The sequence below is a fragment of the Sciurus vulgaris genome (assembly GCF_902686455.1).
Source record: "Sciurus vulgaris genome assembly, chromosome: 9".
Taxonomy (NCBI): domain Eukaryota; kingdom Metazoa; phylum Chordata; class Mammalia; order Rodentia; family Sciuridae; genus Sciurus; species Sciurus vulgaris.
The window spans coordinates 109,278,917-109,302,433 of record NC_136469.1 but is presented as its reverse complement, the minus strand read 5'-3'; the positions used below and the strand labels follow the sequence as shown (position 1 = coordinate 109,302,433).

Below are 23,517 nucleotides of genomic sequence, written 5' to 3'. Positions count from 1 at the left end.
ATTTTCATTATAATGTGCCTTGGTGTGGATCTGTTGTAATCTTGTACATTTGGTGTTCTGTAAGCCTCTTGTATTTTATTTCCCATTTCATTCTTCATGTTTGGGAAATTTTCTGATATCATTTCATTGAATAGGTTTTTCATTCCTTTGGTTTGTTTCTCTGTGCCTTCCTCAATCCTGATAATTCTTAGTTTTGTTCTTTTCATGATATCCCATAGTTATTGGAGGTTCTGTTCATGATTTCTTACCATTTTCTCCATTTGGCCAACTTTGTTTTCAAGATTAAATATTTTCTATAAGCTTTCAGAGAACACTAATGCTATTATTCTGAGGATCACTCTTTGAATACAAGTAGACTTATAAAAAGAAGGTTGAGTTTTATTGTAAATATAAATTTAAACTATGAAAAGTCTTAGAATTGTGATGATATAAGTAATTTATGTTTTGAAAGGATCATAAAGACTGAGTTGTGGAAAATTCTGTTGGTGAGAAAGTCTGGAAGCAGGAAATCATTTAGGAGATTGCTTCCTTAGCCAACAGATGAGAATGGCTTAGAGTAATGTTGGTCATGAAGGAACTCATTAGACTTATTTATGCTCGAGAAGTATTTGATCAAAGAGTCAAAATACTTGATGGACTGAATGTCAACAAGAAAATCAGAGTTACAAAGAATGACTACTAACTTGTAGATGGAGCCACTGGTAGATTTCTAGTTCTCATGATAAAGATGAGGAAATTTCAGGAAAAACAGGTTGGACAGGGTAGAAATCAAGGATTTGAATCCAGATCTGACATTTTTTAGCTTATTATATAAAAATTAAATGGAAATATTAAGTATAAATTGGATATATATTCAAGAACTTAGGAGAAAGTGTTGGATGGAGATGGAAATTTTAGAGTCATAGATTTTAAAGCTATGCAATTAAATGAACTCAGATAAAAAAAATGAATGTTAGAGAAGAGATTTGAGGTTGAAAACAGAAAAAAGGCAAGTCAAGGAGATTGAAAAGGAGCCACCAATAAGGTAACAGATAAAAAATCAACAGAGAGCATGACAATTGAAGAAGGAAAAACTGAGGTACAGCCACTGGGAGAGACTGGTGATGAGGGGTCAAATAGAGACACTGAGAGTTGAAATTAAATGAACCTGAGAATTGACCATTGGATTTAGAGAAATCTCTTCTGACTGATGCGACAAAGGTGATCTTGATGGATAAGGTGATGAATTCTTGACTGGATTTGGAGAAAGAGGGAATAGCAGGTAATAAAATAGAGGCAGAGACAATAGATAAAACTTTCAAGGATTTTTGTGACAAGGAGGAATTGAGAAATGTGCTACAACTGGAAATTTAAATTTTATGATAGGAGATACTGAAACATGTTTATGTGCTGATATGAATGATAGGTCAAGAGAAAACACTGGTTATGCACGTGGAGGGGCTGGCTGTGAAGAGGAGGAGAGAGCTACCAGAGGGTCAAAATGCATGTTAGTGGGTACACAGGGTATTGGGAAGGTGGAGCACTTTGCTTCTGTTTTTGTTTGTTTGTTTGTATGTTTTAACAAAAGAGAATCATCCCACAGTGGGAATGAGGAATAATTATTGGAGATGTGAGCAGTAAAGAACCGATGTGATTTAGTCATCTTAGCATGAAAACAAATTTAGTATGAAAATAGTTGTTTCAAGGAGAGTACTTAAGAGCCATTTCAGAGATGGTAATACAGTTATCAAGAAAGAAGTGGGATTGCCTCTAGTAAAATTCATGTGTTTAGGGAGAAAGCCTGCAAGGTTCCTGAGGATCCAGGTAAGGGAGAAATTAAAGCAGGGACCATGGCATCTAAACCAAGGAAGAGGGAAGTGAGGGACTGAAAAAGTGGAAAGTTGATACCTTATCTAATCAGGACCAAGGAACAGTCGTTGAAGTATGTACATTAAAAGACAGAAGGTTCTTTCACTCTGGTAAATAAAACCCTGAATAACCCACCTCTGAACTCTCCCAAGGTGCCGAACTCTACAATATTTAGCCACATGCGCACAGCTTGAGCAGTCATGACTGCTTCTCAGAAGATTTACTCGAGTTCTTCTAAACGGTTGGCATATGTGTTTATTTACTTATAATTTCTCAGAAATGCATCTATTGAGAAAACTAGTGTCCATCCGTTCAGCAACTACATCCCTTTTTATTTTAAAATATTTCAAAATGTTTTAATGCACCAATTTGGAAAGCAAAACATCATTCAAACCACGCAGGCCATTAGAGCGCCATCCTTAAGTGCTGTTTTGCCTCTCTGCTTATTATTCTCTCAACAATAATAAAACAGAAATCATATGACCCAATTGGAATGCTAATACACTTCCAGAATAATATGAACAGCAAACAGAGGTTTGCAAAAGCATCTCATACACTTTTCAGAAGACCGTGAGGAGGGCAAAAAGTCCATAAAGTAAGGCACAAGGATAGGCAATGAGAAGCTGCTGTCCTTCCATGTCCAAGGCCGAAATGAAGATCTTAGAGGCTGAGAGACTACACCAACCGACGATGACCAGGGCTGACATGGTTCCAAAGGTGCCCCTGGAGCAAAGACAAAGGACACAATTGCCTTACATCAAAAGTGAGATGACTCGATCGGAGCGGCCTCTGAATTGTTCTTGTTATCATATCCAAAACTACTTAAATGAGGGTTATGAACCATATGCACTCAAAAGCCTTGGTCAGTTAGAAATCTTTACGTTTCAGTAAAACTAGATTTAAAAAAAAAAAAAAAGGACAAAGAAATTACCTGCAGTTACACACTGTCATATTCCACCCAACTCACTGAAATTCTCTTAATCACTGTTCAGTAGAGCCTTCTCTTATAGCTACAGGTTTTCTTTCCCATATTTTCTTAAGAAATGGACTCATCTGTGACAGGAAAGGTAAATAGAGCTACAATCTAGCAGGGTGACTTGTCCCCACTCCTCCCAGGTCCACCTCTCAGGTTTTTGTCAGAGATATCAAAACTTGACATAGCTCAAGTAGAGAACCCAAAGAATAGGAAAGAACCTCCCAGTGCATTCCCAAGTACATAGTTCATATGTCAATGTGTGGACATATAAACATATTATTTTTTTAATCCATCCATACTGGAAAGAATTTGTCAAATGGGTATCTTCAAATAGTAACTGCAGAGTCAATCTGTCCTTTAAGAACAAATGGACAAATAAAATAGTTGGTTTAGCCATCTGGAGAATAAAAAGGGAAGTATAGGTGGTAGAGAGTAAACTTCTTTCCTTATGTGTAAAATAGACTGGATTATGAGGCAGGAGGATCGCAAGTCTGAGGCCAGCCTCAGCAACTTAGAGAGGCCCTAAGCGACTTAATAAAACTCTGCCTCAAAATAGAAATTAAAAATATCTGGGGATGTAGCTTGGTGGCAAAGCAGCCCTGGGTCCCCTCCCCCACAAAATAATAATAGTACAAAAAAGTAAGAGGGTATTTAGGAAAATAAGACATGAGAGGTAGGAGCAATTTCAGGATTTAGTGTCCAGCTTTAAGGTAATGAAGTAACTTGACAACAATTACATAGCACAGTGGCACTAGGCAAAGATCCTTTTTTTTTTTTCCCCCTGTGGTGCTGAACTCAGGGCTTTATTATGTGAAGCAAGCACTCTACCAGCTGAGCTCTATCCTGAGGCCCTAGGCAAAGATCTTTCAACTCCTAGTGCATTGTTCTTTCTACCATCAAACTACACAACCTCACTTGATCCTGATTTGATTCTAAACTTAAATATTATTTATGATTTGAGAGGACAGAAATACCTACTTTTAATAATTAAACCGAAGTAAAACAGGTGAAAAATTATACAGTGCAACTAATAATGCCTTAGATTACTAATGAAACAAAAATATTAATGGCACCAAATAAATACTATATTAATTGGCTTAATGAATACCAATTAGGAATAATTTATGGAGTGATTTAATGTGTATGTTTCTGTGAAGGTAAATTTTAAATTATACATAATTAATTTGAATGATATAGTAATATGCCTAAAAAGGCAATTTTAGCTTAATGGTCTTAGGGGTCAGATAGTTTATTCATTCCCATTTAGTATAATTTAATGTATTTCTAAACCATCTGTTAGGGTTTGGATTCTGTCTGTCTCCTCAAGGCTCAATACTAAAGGTTTGGTCATCAGTTTGTGCTACTATTGGGAGGCCTTGGAACCTTTAGAAGGTGGGACCTCATGGGGGAAATCCGGCCACTGGGGCCATGGCTTAAAGGAGATATTGGAAGCCCCTTCCTCTCCTTCTTTCTGCTTCTCAGCTGTGATGAGGTAAGCACCTTTGTTCCACCATGTTCTTCCTACCATAATGTTCTCACTTGCCACAGCCCAAAAGCAATGGAGCTAAGCAACCATGGACTGAAACCATGAGCCAAAATAACTTTCCTTCTAGTAAGTTGATTTTCTCAGACATTGTGTCACAGTGATAGGAAATGGACTAACATACCATCCTTTATAATTTCAGAATGAAAATAAAAAGTCCAAACTTTGGTGATTGACCAAACCCAAGAGTTTTAGGGTTATCCCCCCCTAATATTCTGAAGTATTTAAAATGTCCTAAGTCTCTACTTTGCTGAAAATAATGTTAAATGGGGGTCTGGGGGTAGAAAGGATAGTAGAATGAATCAGACATTATTACCCCATGTACATGTATAACTATACGACTGGTGGGATTCTATATCATACACAACCAGAAGAATGAGAAATAACACTCCATTATATATTATGTATCAAAGTTCATTCTACTGTCATGTACAACTAATTAAAACAACAAAATCACATTGTATCTAACAAATATGTAAAATTGTCAAAAATATAATTATTCAAAATAAAATTTAAAAAATTAGCAGAGAAAAATTTAGAATTTTTAAATTATAGCCAAAATAATATTCTTTTGCAAAGTATCTGATAAAGGAGAAGTAGAACCAACTCTGTACTAATATGTCCAACCTCTGGACTTAGCAACCAGTAAATGGAGCAACTTGCTACGAATGCAATGCACAAAATGTGGATTTTTTTTCCCATAGATAAGACTCAATAAACATAAATCATGTTATATTCATACACCCAAGGTATCCATTTCCTGTTATTTTCTTTTCTAAATGTTGAGTAATTACTGATAAACTAAGGGTTTGCTCTCAATTAAGATTGCTTTAAAAATGAGGCCATGTTAAAACAAAAAAGAGAACTGCTAAGACATTCTCAGTAAAGTTATGATAACAGTTATTTATTGTGAAAATATTCATAATTATGAAAACAAAATATTAAAGGCTTTTTTAAGTTGTTTATGCTTGCACTAGTAAATTCTTAATATACTGTTCTATCCAATGTATATTAATAACTTAAGACTTGTCTCTCCTTTGAATGTAAAAGAATGAACACAAAAAGCAAATATTTATTTCCAAGTGAGTTTGGAACATGGCAGGTGACACGAACTATGATATCACTTGCTCTCTCTCACCAAAGTGTAAGTGATACACAGATGCCCTGGAAAGTGCCGTGCAGAAATTTCTATGTACTGAATCCTTATCCATAGTTTTGAATTGCAAATATCAACTGCATAAGTGAAGTAAGAAAACTTTAAAAATGTATCAAATGAGCATATATGCTATAAAGTTCTCCAGAATTAATATCCTCATCAGGGTTGCTGAGAATTCTGCACTGCAAGGAGACCAGCTGAGAAAGAACAGTTGCTTCCTGCCCAGAGGCATAGTGCCTGGGAGCTGAAGCAGTTTGTCAATGTTCAGCAGGCATTTACTCTTCCAAAATCAAATAAGTGAATTTTCTGTAGTTGTTGTATTACCCATGACAATAGTTCACAATGAAGAATGTCGCAACTTAGAAAGTGCCAGTTTTAAAAATCGCTTGGCTTAATTTATTTTTTAAATCTTGGAAATAGGAATAGCACCTGAGCCAAAGCCGGCCTAATTTTCTGAATCCATGTGTAGCTTTTAATAGACATGTTTTCCCCAATTCCACTGCCAAAATGATCAGAAAGAGCTTAACTTTTGCACTGGTCTGGACAGCCTTAATGATGATTGTGCATGTGGGGTCAGTGCACAGAGACACTTACTGTAATGAAAAGAAGATGGCACAGCTGGACAGGATGACCATGGGGAGCAGGCAGTAACCCAGCACACTGGCCACACAGCCATATGACACCCCTGCAGAGCTCATCAAGTTCAGTAAGGCATGAATCCCAAGGCAGCCAATGGCACTCATGCCATACACGTAACCAAACTGAACTTTTCCTGCCTGAAACGAAGTGAGGTAAAAAGGATGAATACACAACCAACATGGAGAGAAGACCACAATGACAACAGAGCAGCGAGGACAGGAGAGTCAGTTTAAGCTGTTCTGTATCTTTTTAGTACCATCATCAGAAGACTGGGAATTCTGGAAAAAATACTGCCTGTAATATAAATTCTGATTCTGAAAACAAATACCATGAGAATGCTTGGAATGGGATAAGCAAAACAGATAAACAGAAAAGAGAAGATACTACCAGGCACATATATATACGTATGTATATATGGCGGTTGGAATATACAGACACATTCGCTATTTACCATAGGTTGTCTATACGTAGTGCAGTTCATAAAACAGACTATATTTTCTCCCCTCATGTGTAGAATGTCTGAATGATGAAATAAAGTAACAAAAAAATCCAACTTAATCTTGTAGATTTACAAAGCATATTAACAATACTGCCATTTAAAAATTGTTTCAAATTCTAACCCAGGCTTATCATCAAAATAGAAAGCAAAGTTTCTATTTTTTAACTTCAAAATTTTTTCCCATGTTGCCTATAAAATTACCCTCATTACATCTTGATTCAAAATATTGAATATTCTTCTAGTTATACTTTTATAGTGTCCATGCATGATGCTTTTCTAGGCCATATTCATAGTCCTATCAGAAAAGAGAGATGGACCAGTAATTTTAAACCACTTATTTTCTTGGTGTTGGGATGCGAATAATTTGGGGGTGTTATAGGGTGTTATGGTTTGATAATCATCCCCCAAAGGCTCATGTCTTACAGGCTTAGTGAGCAATGTCTGGCATGATGGAAATTTTAAGAGCTGGATGCACATGGAAGGAAGTTAGGTCACTCTGGTTTGCCCTGGAAGGGAATATTGGAACCCCAGTCCTTTCCTTTCTGTCTCTTTTGCTTCCTGCCACTAAGTGAGCAGCCCTGTCTGCTGAAACTCTTCCTCCATGATGTTTTGTCTTGCCACAGGCTCAAAGACAAGAAGGACAAGAAGAATCATGGACAGGAACCTCGGAAACAGTGAGCCAAAATAATCCTTTTCTCCTTATAAGGTGAATATATCAGGTATTTAGTCATAGTAATAGAAAACTAACAGAGAGGGGAAAGTACAAACAAAGCTAAATTTATGTTCAGTGCTTGAAGTGATTTTCTTTTGTATGCTTCCTTCGACCTGAAGAAATCCCACTGTGCCTTATGTCAGCAGAAATCATAAAAATTATGAGTATGTTATTATGAATCTTACATCTCCAGAGATAGTGAACAGATTTGGATATTGGTGTCAATTTAGTTTCACTTTTACTGTATAATGGTTATATCAGCCCAAAAATGATCCCTTAATTATAGTTATCTAGGGCACAGTTAACCTAGCATCAAATGGATTTTGAGTTAAATCCTACTTCAATTAATATTCAGGAGGAGATTTTGAATGTCTTTATTGTTCTGTATATATCAGAATCAATTCTAAAATATTGCATCTAATGGTAAACTCCAAGTGGTAATGTTTGTATTAAAAGATTCAGAAATACATGTGTGTACATATATACATATTTCCCATAATTTCAGAACTAAAAGGAAACTTAAAAACCACTCAAATTCCTTCTGTCTTAAAGAAAAAAAAAAAATGAAAGCATAGAAATATGAAGCCAAAAGTTCAAGAGCATAACTAGTAGCAGTTAAGGGCAGACTGAATTTTCTCAGTTCCCAGTGAGGTTTCTTTTGACTATACTGCTTTGTATTTAAATCATAAGAGAGGATAGTTAAATAACTTCAACCAGCATTATACATCAAGAGATATCTTAGTACAATGAATCAAAATTCAGTCTATAAAAAATTAAAAAATAAATAATTAAAAAAGAGATATCTTAATAAGATCAATATTGTCCTTTAAGGGATGGTAAAAATAATGTTTTCTACAGAAAAACAAACAGCTGTTATATCACAAATGACTTGAAAAAGAAAGATGAGTTAATATAGTAAATCGATTGTTTCTATTTGATTAATTGGTATTGCCTTGCTTATCAGTTTATTCCAAGATTATCAAATTCTTGTGACAAAGACCAAAGACAGGAAGTTAGAGACAAATGGAAAATCTAGCTGTTAGTGTTTGATATGCAGAGTATTTGCATTAGTTGTAGCAAAAAGAAAAAAATAAGATGTTATCACTATACTATTGTATTACCATTGTTAAACTTTTGTATTATCAGCACCATATTCTTGTATTATTATCACTATACTATTGTAGTGGATAAATATGATGTGATGGTTATTGTCAACAGTACCATATAGATACTAGATTGCTATCAGCATTTTGATTGATATTATAAAATTGATTGAAAGTGAAAGTTTAGTTACAAATACATTTTAGAATTTTTTTGAAAAGTATAGCTACAGTTAGGGAATTTTTTTTTGGGGGGGGGCAGTGCGGGAATTAAACCCAGGGCCTTGTGCTTACGAAGCCAGCACTCTACCAACTGAGCTATAACTCCAGTCTTGAAAATTATGTTTTATGGGAAGTGGATAGTAGTAAGAGGAATGAATCACTATTATAAGGACTCTTCCTAGAATCTTCAATTTCCTATATTATTTCCCCTGCCAAGTTTTTCTCTTTGTGCCTTAATGAAAGTGTACTTTTTAGACTGTCTTGATCATCTTATATTTTTAACCTATTGTCATTTGTTCCTTGATATAAAATGATAGCCTTTTGTCTCTATTTTCTTCTTCCTTTTATTAATCAAACACTTTTCTAAACGTAAGCTACAATACTTTCAAAACTTAGGTTTTCTTAACCTTTTCTCTTAATATCATTATTTCCAAATATAAAGAATATACACAAGACACATGGTAAAGTCAGGGAGAAAATGCCATCACAGAAGTTAGAAAACTAAAATTATAGCAAAAAGAGGTGGGTTGACTGAACAAATCATACTTTATCATTGCACCTTGATTTATTTATAGTGGCCTAATCAGAAACAAGGAGACCTACCTCATTCCTCACAGGATGTTAGAAATACTCTTAAGATATACTATAGCAAAAAAATAATGACGAAAGGGAAATAATTTGTCCAGTGGGACTACAGAAATCTCATAGGAAACAAGAACTAAACTTTAGGACTTTTATTTCGCAAATCTGTGTTTTCCTTCAAGGATTCCTGATTGACATTCCTTTCTTAGTAACAAGAAACACATAAATGATCTCTTGCTTGGATGAAAATTTGACTTGTTAGTTTGACTCTTGAAATTATATTTCAGTTTATATTTTTGTCTGTTTTAATACACTATGACAGCTTCTTTTTGTCACTGTGGTTGATTAATTCAATATGTCTCTAATTTTAAAAAGTCAAAACTTAAACAACTTTCACCACATAAAGCAACATACTTTTTTTTTTTTTTTTTTTATTAACAAAGATCTTTCCAGAAACGGATATTGGGAAGAACAAGCATTAAAATCTGGTGCTCATGGTTGCACAGTACCAGAAGTAGGGTGGCTCCCAGGGCTACACAGAAAAGGATGGGTCCTGTGAGATCTGTTTCATTCATAATGCTGCCATCTGCTGGCTTCATTGGGTTTAACACCGTCAAGGTTTTTTGCCATATATGATCAAAATTGATTCCAAGTTCTGCAAAACGAAAAAAAAGAAAAAAAGAAAAAAATATGTGTGTGTGTGTGTGTGTGTGTGTGTATACACATATACATACACATATGTATATATACGGATATAGAAGAAAAAACGAGTTACATTACTTAACTAAAATTAACACTTGATTAGTTTACTCAGCACTTTTATTGTTCTATCTTCATATTTTAAAGTTCTATAATCTTTAAAAACAAAATGAAAAGAGTTTTTGTTGCCCAAGTATATGAGCTAAAGTAAATGTTTTAGAGAGAAAAAAGTCCATCTAGGAAAAATTTTCCTGATTTCTGTAGCAAAGATAAGCTTAAAATATAGTTAAAATTGAGAAACTGACATTATACAGTAAAATAAAACTGTAACTAACAGGCCAAAGGTCTATTGCTCCTGAAAATATTTCCTTTCCTGTATATTTAGTTGCTAACACTTCTGAAATTTTACCATGTCAACCATGGCATAATTTTTCAAATAGCTGTGCTTTATAGACACCCAGTCTAGGTCTGGGATTTTTCTTCCACTCTGGCTAATGAGAAGAACAATTTTATGCCACATGAATGAAACTCCACAAAGGAAAAAAAAGGCAGAAGTCTTTCTGGAAGGAAAAACAACCAGGATTTTTTTTTTTTTTTATTTCTATAAGATCAATGCACTCTGAGGTTGGGTCAATATAAAGATTAAATTCTTGTGACAAGTTAATCTTTCTTTTTTATGAATGACAGTGTTAGAATAAAATATCCAAATCAGTGGGATCCATGTCCACAAATCCAGACTCCTTGAAAAGTTTCTAATTTTTTTCTCCAGTGCCTGCTTTCCAAGGAATTCTGACTACTAGATTCCTCTCCTTCTGTACTATTTTTGTAAAGAAAAATATCTATTCATTTGAAATCTACTGAATATAGAAATAAATGTTGACACCATATCAGTTTCTATCTCACTATTCTTATAAACTAAGATGTATCTTAGGGAGGAAAAAAAAAAACATTCAAAGAGAAGTATATGGCATAGCAGATTAGGATCCAGCAATCAAACTTTACCCTCCTTCCATCCTTTCAAAATTTCAATAAGGGTGAGGTGTAGAAAGAATCAAAGGCAAACTACAATAACTACATGCATTTCACCTAAACCAAACTACCATTTACTAAGTGTTTGCTCCTTCTTGAGATTTACATGCATTGCTCTTACTCTTACACTTTAGCACTTAGTCCCATTGTATGCATCAGATGACTGAGGTTTTGAGATTAAGCAATTTATCTAAAGTTGGAAACAGAAAATCAGGTTTCCATATTCAACAATTTGACTCAAGAACACATGCTTTTAACTGCAGAGTTATAGTTAGATCAATGTGCATCTAATCTTGTGTGTGTGTGTGTGTGTGTGTGTCTTGTAACATATATATATATGAAGATATATATGTAATATATATAAATATAATATATATATATTTTAACTAGTCCAACTCTCTCTTGTAAAGGACTATCTTCTTAAATTCATTAGTATGTGGTATTTAACTTTCCTTACTAGGATTTGGCAATCTTCGTCAGATATTGAGTATAGCTCAACTGTTTCTGGTTTTGGTTTAGATTTTTTTGTCTGTTTTGTTTTGCAGTGTTGGGAACTGAACCCAGGGCCTCTCACAAGTTACCACTGAGTTACACTCCCAGTCCTTGGCTTTGTTTATTTTTGTTTCAAGTAGCACCTAAATACCATGTAAACCTGACAGTTAGTACACAGCATACAAGATTGAATCCAGGGGCACTCTACCACTGAGCCACATCCCCAGCCCTGTTTTGTATTTCATTTAGAGACAGGGTCTCACTGAGTTGTTTAGGGCCTTGCTAAGTTGCTGAGGCTGGCTTTGAACTCTCAATCCTCTTGCCTTAGTCATTGGGATTACACGAGTGTGCCACCGTGCCCAGCTTATTTTATGCTTTTTATTGAATTATATCCCTAAATAATTGGTTTACAAATTGTTAAAAGGTATGTGAATTAGATAAGTATTTGTTAGTTGTAGAAACCCTAATACAACACCTTAATCATACAAAACCAAGAAAACCACTGTGAAATTTGAATGCAAAATTTGTTGTTTTGCTGTCATCTAGTGGTAGTAAAGTATATAACCTGCTATAAAAAAACGATATTTTCTATGCAAATTGTAGCATTAACCCTTTATATATAAATAGCAGGCTGTACTACAAATACAAAACACAAACTATCAGAATTTTTTTGGTCCGACAGTCTTAAATAGACTATTATTCTTAAAGATGCCTTTGTTAACATATTAAGTGTACATTATCAAAAAAACAAAAGTCATTCTTACATAAACCAAATGAGTGTCTTAGATTACCTTGAAGAGTATAAGCACTTGAGGAGTAAACACATTTTCAAAATAAATGTTTTTATGAATGGAATGTTCATTATTATAGCTTCATAATTTTATAGTACATTTTGGAATGTGTGAAATAAAAACTGGCAAATGTCATTTATCACCTCATCCTAGAAAGCCTGCTTAGGGCTCTTCCATGTCTTTGGACATATGAAGCTTGCAACTTTCACAGTTATCTAGCTTGAAGAACACACTGTATCAGAACTCTAGATAGTTCATAAATTCAAAATGTAAAATTATGCCAAGTGCTCACTTCTCTATGTATATGGTAGGAATGATCACAAAGAGAAAAAATATAGAAATTTATTCAGAACTATATGAGAAGGGAAATCTAACATATTTCCTATTCAAAGTTAAAGAGACATTAGTGGAGAATGTGTAAGAGTCCAGTCTATAACAATAGAAACATTTCAGATAACTAAAAAATTATTTTCAATAAATTTTGTGGGAGAGAATTGGTTAACCATTAATGAAAAAACTAATGTAAAATCCTTACTTTACATGTTAAGCTAAAACAATTCTCAAATCAAACATCTAAATACAAAGCAAAATAATAATCCTAAATTTAAGAATCTATAAGTGAATATGAACATATTCTGGAATTAGAGAAATAGATTCTAAACAAAACAGCAATTGAAAGGAATGTTTCCAAAAAAAGTATTCTCGATTTTAAAATATAAACATTAAAATTCCTGTTTCCCAAGGACCCGTGAACTAATGAGATGGCAAACACAAGTTAGGGAAAAAATGTTTGAAATACATATTCCAGAGAGTTATTAATATCTTTACTACATAAATATCTCAGTGAAAGAAAAAATTTAAAAATTTCTAGTAAAAATGACTAAAATCATAAAAAAAATTGGAAAAAGTAAAAACAGTCAATAAACTTGTTTTTAAAATGTCAAAATTTTTTAGGAACTAGGAAATGCAAAGTCTTCCTTTTTCCTCTCTTCCTATCAAATCGACAGAGATATCATTTATTCTCCTGTGAAGGTCTAGTGGAAAATCCATTTCAGAGATTAAGTTTACCTAATCATTTCAAGTTATGTAAACATTTCAAGGAAAGACTTTGGACAGATCAAAGAATTTTTAGCATGATGTTCACCAAAGCATTACTTTTTATAAGAAACAACTTTTAAGGTATAAATTATTGTATTTTTATGCCAGAATATTAGAAAACCATTATAAATCATGTTTTTGAATAATATTTAATGATTTTTAAGACTTTGTTTATGGAAATGCTCATGATAAAATGTAAATGAAAAGAATATGAAACTTTATATCCATAGAATGATACAACTTTCAGTTTTAAATACTCAAATGCATATACATGCAGTGAAAATAGTAATTCACTTTTAAGTATTCATATACCTACATACATAATATACATAATATACACACTATTCATAGGAAAATAGCATATGGGCTGGACAGAAATACACCAAATGGTAGTCATGTTTTGGAGATGCAATTTGAAGTGATTTTTTATGTTTTATTCATGTTTTCCAAATGTACTGGATACAATTAGACAATAGTTTTTTTTTTTTTTTTTTTTTTTTTTTTTTTTAAGCAAAGATGTTGTTGTCAAGGAAAAGGTTTAAGTTAATAATTACTTAAACACTATAATTTATTCTCATTAAACCAGGTGTCTATTAATTGCAGAGATAAAACAGAATGAACCAATAAAACATAACTGAACCAAAAACTTAAGTGGTTTCTAAGGAACCAACAGATCTATTATATAATTTCTGGTATCTTTCTGAATGGTTTAAATCATTTACTTTATTTTACGGTGTTTAGGCAGAGAAAGAAGGATTTGTTTACTGCAGGTGGCTGATTGTGTTCACATGAGACAATGATGCTTTTGATGTAAAATATGGGAAATTTTAATCTAATCTTTTCAATTGGCTCATATAAAGAACTAGTACATACAAAAGACTTGGAGTATCTAACCAGTAAATATGTCTTCTTAGGTGTCAGATTTAAATCCACTTGAGTTTTAACTTTTTAGCACCCATGCTTCTAGTATCATACTGACATTCCCTAAGAGCAAAACAGGAGCTATAGCATGGCCGAACATAAGGGAAACAAAAATCAATGACTAGAACACCTCTGAACACCTGAACACAGGGACCCTCAGTTTCGAGTGTTCAGGAGTTCCTCCCATGAATAGCATCATTTTCTAGAATCACATTCTTTTCCACCTAGCCATGCCAAGCTGAGATGAGAGGGTTCATGTATGTCATGGGAGAGAAACACAGCTTGTCTCCATGTCGAAACAAATATTAATTTAAGAAACTATCTCCTTTGCTCCCAGGTCAACAGCAGACAAAAACATATAAAGTGCCTCATTAATTGGGGCAGGAAGGTTGGTTGCTTTGATATTCACACTTTTGTCACAAGATGTCCTTGCTAAGAGAGTCAAAATGTATGGAAGAGTGAAGAAACATTAATAACTACAGCCATATCATAACGATAGCACAAATCTACTTCCAAATTTCTCCACACAAACATGCAACCAACTTCCAGTGATTTCCATGAGTTGGTTTAGCTGACTCTTGTTATGCTGGAACAATTACACAAACACGCTATATACAGCATGCAGACAGCACACATTCAGTGCTGATTATTGCTATTATTCTTCAGGTGTACACACATTAATAACACTTCCTTAACTTATCTTCTAGCAAAGGAGGCTCTTCATCAAAACTGTCAATGTAAGGAGATTGCGAATAATAATCCAAGTTAGATGCCGGCTGAAAAAATTGTCCTGCATAACCTGACGGCACGAGCATCTCTGGAGAAACAAGAGGGGCAGGCTGAGGCTGCTTGCTGGCTTGCCGTCTAGAAAGGGAAAATACTGATATTTATACATGTAATAAAGAGATATCATGACAAATCAAGAGAGGACATTTATAAATTTTCCTTATATGAATTCACCTAGTTTTTAAGAATATTTACCTATAAATGAAGTAACCTACTTCAAATTTAACTGTAACTTTAAAAATCTCACAAAATGACTAACTGACCATAAAAAGACTTGTAGAATTCCAATATTAATTGAGCACATACAATGTGCTGGGCACTGCCCCTTATATTTTCTCAATTAAAACTTCAAATGGTTAAAACTGTATTTTTAATCCCATCTTATAGGAAAGGAAATAGAAGCTTGTGGAGACAAAATGACTCTCCTAGAATGGTGCCAAATCATTGCAGGTGCTGGACTCACTTGATGGAAGTTTTCTAGGCAGTGCTGTGCTCCCTACAGGGTACAATCACCAATTGTAAAGCCCCTACAAAGCTATAGAAATAGCAAGTGAAAACCACAATTTTAGTAGTATAGTTAGTTCAAAGGAATAATAAATATATGAACTAGCTATTATCCATAATGCACTTTCCAGTTCTGGCCATTCCCAATTATTACTAATCGAATTATCTCTGAACACTAACAATGTATTCTGTAATTTGTTTTAGTTTTTCTTTTGAAATGCACAATTTAGTTTGCCAGGATGTCACATTTCAATTCCCTCTTGAACATGTTTTGGTTTGTTTATTATTATTATTTTTACCATTTGTGAGGAGGTGGGAAAATATCGATTTTTGTAAATAATGTCTTTCTAGCATTAGAGCAAGAAAGAAAGGAGAAAGGAGGAGTGTATAAGGTTATTGGTGCATTTTTCATAGCTGTATAGCTTTTACATAAAGGGGATGAAACATAAAATATTTCCTATTAACATGTTTAAGTTTTTTCACCTAAACTTTTGCCTCTGCTAAAGAGAAGGTCCAAAAATCTGAACTTCGTAACGGCCTGTGATCTTTTCATGCTAAAATATTTATAGAATGACTTTTGAATATTTCCCTCTAACATTAATTTTAATATGAAGTATAAGAATAACATACTCAACCTTTTATGTATGTCAACTTGATCAATAAAATAACTATTTTAGCAAATAAAACCACAGAGATGGAGAGATGTACACTTAATAATTCACTAACTCAAGTATAGCTCATTAAGGGCAAGGAACTGGCGTACCTTTTGAATTTCCCACAGCATATGCTGATTATTATAGCTTTCATTTAGTCATATGGCACATTCCCAATCTCTCTCTTTCTCTCCCTCTCTCTTGTTCTCTCTCTCTTTTAGCAGAGTAGGTAAACTATCAAAAGTACCAGTAGAAACAAACAACAAATTTGTTGGGTTAAATTGTCCTAGTGTTTTCTAATGTATGCCTTTCTAGAAAAATAAAAGGGGCAAATAAAGGTGACTCAATGATTAGTGTCTAAATAAGATTTTCATTGACATACTTGCCTGGTCTCACCATGAATCATACTCAGGCATTGCCAACTAGGATAGAAGAAGTGTAACTTATGCAATTATTACCTGTAGAGCAACCTCTGTGAATGAAGGGACTCAACGTGGGTAGCTACTTTAACCCAGTGCCCCTCAAAGAAGGGGAAACACATTTTTACACATTAAAAAATACACACATGCCATGCCCATTACCAGTCAAATCCTGCTCTCTCCTCTTTGCTTTATCCCTCTTTGTCCCCTCATCCAGTAAAAGTTCTCCAACAGGAACTTGGTCTCTCTTGTTCTTATTGTAATAGGGCATACTATTAAAATTTCCTTACCACATACTTAAGATAGTGAAAATTTTAAAATTTGTCCATTTTGAGTAAAAGTCAAAATGATTTAGAAAAATTATCATGCTCATCTTCCATGACTATAAAAATTAAAATTCTCTTTTGTTTTATAACTTCAACATTGTACACATTGACTATAATATTTAACATTACCTCTTAAGGAACAAAACTCAAGTGTTACCACCATAATCACATCAATAGTCAATAATTTCACCCAAAACACTCTGTAAATAACTCAATTCTTATACAGTAGGCATTTTTCCTGAAAGTGCTATGAGCAATTATAATTTTAACCACATACTGTGAATCTACTTAGCCCATGTCTTCTGGTGTTATCCATTTTTCTAGGTGGTGCCAATTCAGAATGACTGCACCAGTGAGTTCTTTTATATTCTTAGTGATATATTTCAAGCTTGCTATATCTTTTCCCAAAACAAAAATTCAGAGAGAATAGGACTGGACAATTTGTATGATCTGTTAAGCCTACGACAATGAATGATTATATATTAGAGGTAATTGCATAAGTCAGATTACTTCACTCAATACTTAAAATGTTAAAAGTGCATCATATCTGTATCTCACACAGCAGTGATAATTTTGTAAAGTGCACTCCCACAAAAATTTTTTTTTGATTATATAGCATTTTTATTAGCCCTATGAAAAGGTAAAGAGTGAAATTGTGATGATTTCTAAGTCAGCACATTATTCTAGATGAAATAAATTTCTACTGAATTAGACCAAAATAACTGGACTATACATAGAAGGATTTAAACATTATCTTTGTTAGTAAACACCTTTACTTCCTGTAAATGCCTCTTGAAGCAACTGTATGGTGACTATGAACAATCAGCCATATCCTTTGTCATATTTCCATTATTTCACTTTCTAAGGCTGTCAAGTTGCATCTCTACTTTTAACCTTCTTCCAGTTGTAGGATTTTTCCTGAACCAAGAAATGTGGGTTAGCAAACCCCACCTCTGGAGTCTAGACTTCCTGTGACTGAATCACCATTTCATAATCTTAGGAAACCACTTCACATTCTATGCCTCAGTTTTTTCATCTGTAAAATGAAGATAATAACAGAAGTCACAGCACTGCTGTGAATTCAATCAGTAAAAGTAAGTAAAGGACTTGGAATAGTGTTGAGTACGTGAGACGTGAGTAATAACATCTGCAAGCTCTTTTCTTCCTGAGACTTATGGGTGATGCAGTTTAGACAACTTTCTTGCACCCAGGAACAGTGTATATCTGTGATAGTGTCTTTCGGTCTGTCTCTTCCTCAATGAAATTGACATTAGCAGGGAGCTAGCTGAGTTTATGGCCCTTCTACACTGGTCACTTTCAGTTTTTCCCCATTTTGGTTTCCCTGGAACACCTGAAATAATTTCCACAGTATCCCATCCATCTGTGTTTTCCTATCAGAAGAATTTCCACTATACCCATACCTGGATTTCTGTCTCTGAACCATAAAACAATCACCAATTTTTCAATATTTCCTCTTTCACCACTCACTCAGAATCATATAAAACTTCAACTAGCCTTGAAAAGCTTGTCTTTACTTGCAAACTAATGTATTTAGGTGGGCATGATTGGGAAAATTTTTTGCCTGTTTCTGAGTCAGTAGGATTTAAAATGTATCATCTAATGCAAATATAAAGAAAATTATCTTAAGAAAACTCAGGGGAGGGGGAATGGGGAGGGAAGATTGTGAAGTGAAACAGACATTATTACTTCATGTACGTTTATGACTGCATGACTGATGTGATCCTCAATATGTATAATCAGAAAAATGTGAGATTATACTTCATTTATGTATGATCTATCAAAATGTATAAATGCAATCTACTGTCATGTACAACTAATTAGAAAAAATTAAAATAAAAAAAACTCGGTTATAATAATTTTTGTGTTTTGAGATATGTTTGTTAGGTACTGTCACTTTTCTGTGCCCTATCACATAGTCACTAGCTACATACTTTAGTAGAGGTTTTGTTTTTCCAAAACTATAGATTTGGACTTCCATCATTATGGTCAACTGGTTTCAGGGGTTTAATCCATGGTGGGCCAACTCCATTGCTCTGGGCCCAAGTGAGGCAGGACATCATAGTAGAGGAGTGCTGCTTACTTCAGGGTTGACAGGAAGCAAAGAGAAAGAAGGCACCAGGAAAGATGAACCCTTCCAGGTCATACCCCCAGTGACCCTCCGCCATACCTTACCTGCCTACAGTTATCACCCAGTCCACTAGAATGGACAGAATAGATCACTGAGAGCAGTTCAGTCATTTCACTCTGAACATTTCTGCATGAACTTTGGGGAACTTTGGGGTGAATACCTTACATTCAAACCATAACAGCATCTGAAGCAGGCTAGGCCATTGCCCCAGTCAACAAAATCATGAGCTGCCCTCTTTTGGTAATATTAATTTCCATCTCTTTGTCATCTTAACTTCTGGGAAATGTTGATAAGAATAACCAAATGGGGGAAGAAATTTGGGTCAGAGGTGTGGGTGGAGAAAGCCATGATCCATGAGTTCTTGCTTAAGGAGAAAACTTTGTCCTCTTTTTGTTGTGCTTTTTAATTTACTTCAGTCTGAAAATGTAGATGGTAGTTAATGCTCAAGCTACTCTCTCTGCTGCAAGCATATTTATGATGTTTCTTTATTTTCCAAAGTGTAAGACATAAAAAGTAACCTGACTGATGCCAGACAGGATAGAACACAGATCTAATGAGATAAAATTCCAGATACTTCACTTTTTCAGTAGTAAACATACCCCAATACATTTCCCTATCCCTAGAGCATGGTTCAACAAGAGTAACTAGGAAGAAGCTTGTGAAACTAATATCTCTTTGCCTATGTGGGTAGGAGGGATCAGTCAGTGAAAATGGTGTCTAAATTTCCCCAAGCAGAGTTGAACAGAAGACTGTCTTCCCAAAGCCTCTTAGGTTTATTCTGTCCTTTCCTCTTTCCATCTGTAGCTTTCAAGATAATTTCTATTGATTGTTTAAAAAAGGCTTTAAGAACTAAAATTTTGAATATTTGTTGTGAGGTTATTTAGCCCAGACGTGTTGGATTGGCATGGTCACCAACACATCCTAGTTCGCCTACGATGGTCCAGTTTATTACTACCATCTCACCATTATTGTTAGCAGCACCATTTTTATGCTAACATATCTTCATTCTACAACAAAACATATGTTAACCATCATTGTGGGCCTCATCAAACAACCTTGGACTTTAACCCTAACCCCATTTCTTATTTAGTGACCTTGAGAAAGTTTCTTAATTTCTCCATGTGGACAGTTTCTTATATGTAAAATGAGAATAACAGAATAATAGGATTATTTGAAGATCTAGTGAATTAATTTATAAAGTTTATGATTATTCCTAACAGAGAAAGTGTACTTGGTACACATCTGCAAAGTGTTCACTTAAGCAGTGTCAGTTTTTCACTTAAAACACATACACACACACACATACACAAAGTCAAAAAGTAAAAGTTAGTTATTATGAAAGTTGAAGTGTCTGACTCTTCTCCTAGTCCACTAACTTGGACCCACAAAACATCAAAAAAAGAAGAGTATAAACGAATACACAGAAAGGTTAAGTGACATGACATAAGGCAACAACTAATCAATTAATTTTAAAAACAGTACTTATATTTCTGTTTTTCTTTAATGTACACTTTCCTACATCTTTATAATTTTTATGACATTTCTATGAAGTTGTTATGATTAATGTCCTTATGTCTCAGATGAAGACAGAGAAGTCTTCCCAATATCATGAAGACAACCAATGCTAAAGCCAGAACTTGAACCAAATGGTCCTCACTGTAAACACATTATTTTGATACTAGTGAATACTAAATTCTTAATCATTTTATTTTTAACTCAAGTTAAATTTTTATCTCAATAATGAATGCATTTTGAAATAAGTTCGCAATGATTCCACCATAGCACTTTTCATATTATCTGTGTATTATAAAAGCATATTTAATTGCCCAATTCCCCAAAATAAAGTCTTAAATGTTGTGAGGGAAAAGACTGTGGATTGCATTGCAAACTCCTTATCTCTGGGTTTGTAATGTTCTTAATTTCTGACACAAAGTAGACACTCAATAAAATTTTATTAAATTAGATACAATCTGTTTTGCAAGCAGCGTCCTGAAAAAGATCAGGTAAAGGAACATGCCTCCTACTTGCCTAGTGCTTGCACTTAGGTGCTCTCTTAAGTGGTAGTTGGAAAAAAGAGTAGGGAAGACATTAATTTGGCATGGACTCCAAGAGAAATGGGGCATTCACAGAAAATTGGATTAATTTCTCTGCCCTTTCCTGTCATTTCATTGTGGGTACTTTACTGAGAAACAGTAAGGAGAAGCTTGTCTTTGTCTTCTCCCAAAGAATCTCCCCTACTTGGAATCCCTTGCTATCATATTAACAATTCTCAAAATGGGTGCATATTTACTCAATATAACATACTTACTCTCCTGATCCATAAAGATTTCCATAGGCATTGGAATCATTATAATTCTGCTCCTGATTATCAATGGTATAATTAGATTGGTAAAAGTCAGTGTCAAATTGTCCCAGGTTTGACATCCTAAAAAATAAAAGCATTTTCTTAAGTTTATGAATCAATAAATTTTTGAGATATTTATAAAGATTAATTGATGCTATAATTATGACCAAATTCCTATCACAAGGTATTTTTTGGAAGAGGAAAATAAATATTGTAGAAAGAGTTATGGAAATACATGCTAGAAAGTCATTACATAATGTGTTATATTTAACTACTTTTTCCGAAAATTTCATATCTTCAGATTGTGACTTTGACTAAATTGACTTTAATTGGCCTAAAAGAACTAACATTCTTCTCCAAATACCTTATTTTTTGTAGTTTAAGAAAAAAGTTTAAAACTTGGTACACATCTGGAAAGTGTTCACTTAAGCAGTGTCAGTTTTTCACTTAAAACACACACACACACACAAATTCAGAAAGTAAGTAGCAAAAAATAATATTGAGATTGAATTTGATTTTCCTAGAGAGTTAAACTTTGCTAACAGCTTCTCTGTTCTCCAAAGTAAAAACAAAACTCTACAAACCTACTTTTTAGTTCTGCTTAGAAATTTCTAGTAAGTATTGGGAACATTTTTCTTCTTTTGGCCAGGATATAGTACCTGAGCTTCTGACTATGTCAGAGGAGAAAGGCGCAATACTGCTAATGGAACAGATTTTTTTTTCTATATACTCTCTACATTGTTTCTACTCACTTGTGGAAGTGAAGAGGAATGCATGACTTTGACTTAGATCTCAAGGACAGAAATACCAGATAGAAGAAAAAATGAAGAGGAGAAAGAGGTTGTGGCAAAAGAAGCTGTTAGAAAGTTAATAGTGATGCTGAATAAAAATTAGAGAATAGAGACATTTTTAACTGAACAGATATAATTCTTCAACTCAACATATTAATGCTTATTTTTCTTTAATGCTCTGATTTTAAATGAAAGAATTTAGAAACCACAGTTATTCATATAATTATAATCATTTATGGAATACTACCTATAATAAATTTCAAATGAAATTGCATAAGCAATTGCATAAGCATTGACTCTAAGAGTTTCATTAATCAGAAAAATTCAAGAAGCAATTGTTAAATATATCAAATTTTTTAGTTCACTAAGAATAAAGTTTTTCTAAAATAAGATGCAGCAATTCATACATCTGATTTCATAAATCAATATTTTTCATTAACAATGTGTATAAAATAGCTATAAATTATACAGACAAAAATCAGGACTTAGAAATAAATCTTTTAACAAATTATAAAGAACTTAAAATTTAAGGGCATAACCATATCCATGTGTTGTAGTGAAGCACCGAAAGTAATTTCATTTGAGAATACACTGAGCTTTTACAGCATGCAAATTTTTATGTAATATAACTAGTAGCACTGGAGATCTTACATAACCCAGCTTCATATTTTACTTAAATGCTCAGTCTTTTAAAAGAATCAGTTGTATCAGACACATACCTCTATTTTGTATCTGGTATCTGTATTTTATGTGGAAAGATCCTCTAACAAATGTAACTTTACTTGGTAAACTTAAAGCAAATCAGTTGGTGAAAAGATGACGAACTGGCTATATATGTGGTTCTAAATTTGTACTCTGACACTGAACAGATGCTACAGCCAAAAAAAAAAAAAAAAAAAAAAAAAAAAGGGCTTCCAACAGCCAAACACAGTATCGTGTAACACTTTTCAGGGTTTACAAACACAGTGAACAGCATACAGACATAAATTTGCTAATGTGGAGAAGTATGTTCAGTTTCCTAGTGTGGGGCAAAGTTGTTTCTTTGAAGCAAGCGGTGGAAAACAGTAGATTCAATGCGTCTTCTATTTCTGTAGTATTCAACCTAGATGAGCGTTCCTAATAATATGCAGCAAACACCAATATATGGTTCATGACTCTCTTGGCACCAAAATGAAAATGGAGGAGGACTTCAATTGTTTTCAAATCTGAAATGTTCAATTTATGTGAACAACATTCAG

General features: G+C 33.8%; 1 protein-coding gene across 2 annotated transcripts; it reads right to left on the bottom strand.

Moving 5' to 3' along the window:
- Positions 1 to 2,155: 2,155 nt before the first annotated feature.
- On the bottom strand, positions 2,156 to 23,133 carry YIPF7 (Yip1 domain family member 7). 2 transcript variants are annotated; one of them, XM_079153056.1, is made up of 6 exons: positions 22,999 to 23,133; positions 21,453 to 21,569; positions 15,010 to 15,171; positions 9,787 to 9,934; positions 6,118 to 6,299; positions 2,156 to 2,571 (listed from the first exon to the last, which is right to left on the bottom strand). In XM_079153056.1, exons 2-6 carry the CDS (start codon positions 21,566 to 21,568, stop codon positions 2,409 to 2,411), a joined length of 771 nt encoding a protein of 256 aa, XP_079009182.1. In that variant the 5' UTR covers position 21,569; positions 22,999 to 23,133; the 3' UTR covers positions 2,156 to 2,408. The 2 variants fall into 2 exon arrangements, with proteins under 2 accessions (XP_079009182.1, XP_079009183.1); XM_079153057.1 differs by lacking the exons at positions 2,156 to 2,571; positions 6,118 to 6,299 and having other exon boundaries at positions 9,794 to 9,932; positions 14,984 to 15,171.
- Positions 23,134 to 23,517: the final 384 nt, after the last annotated feature.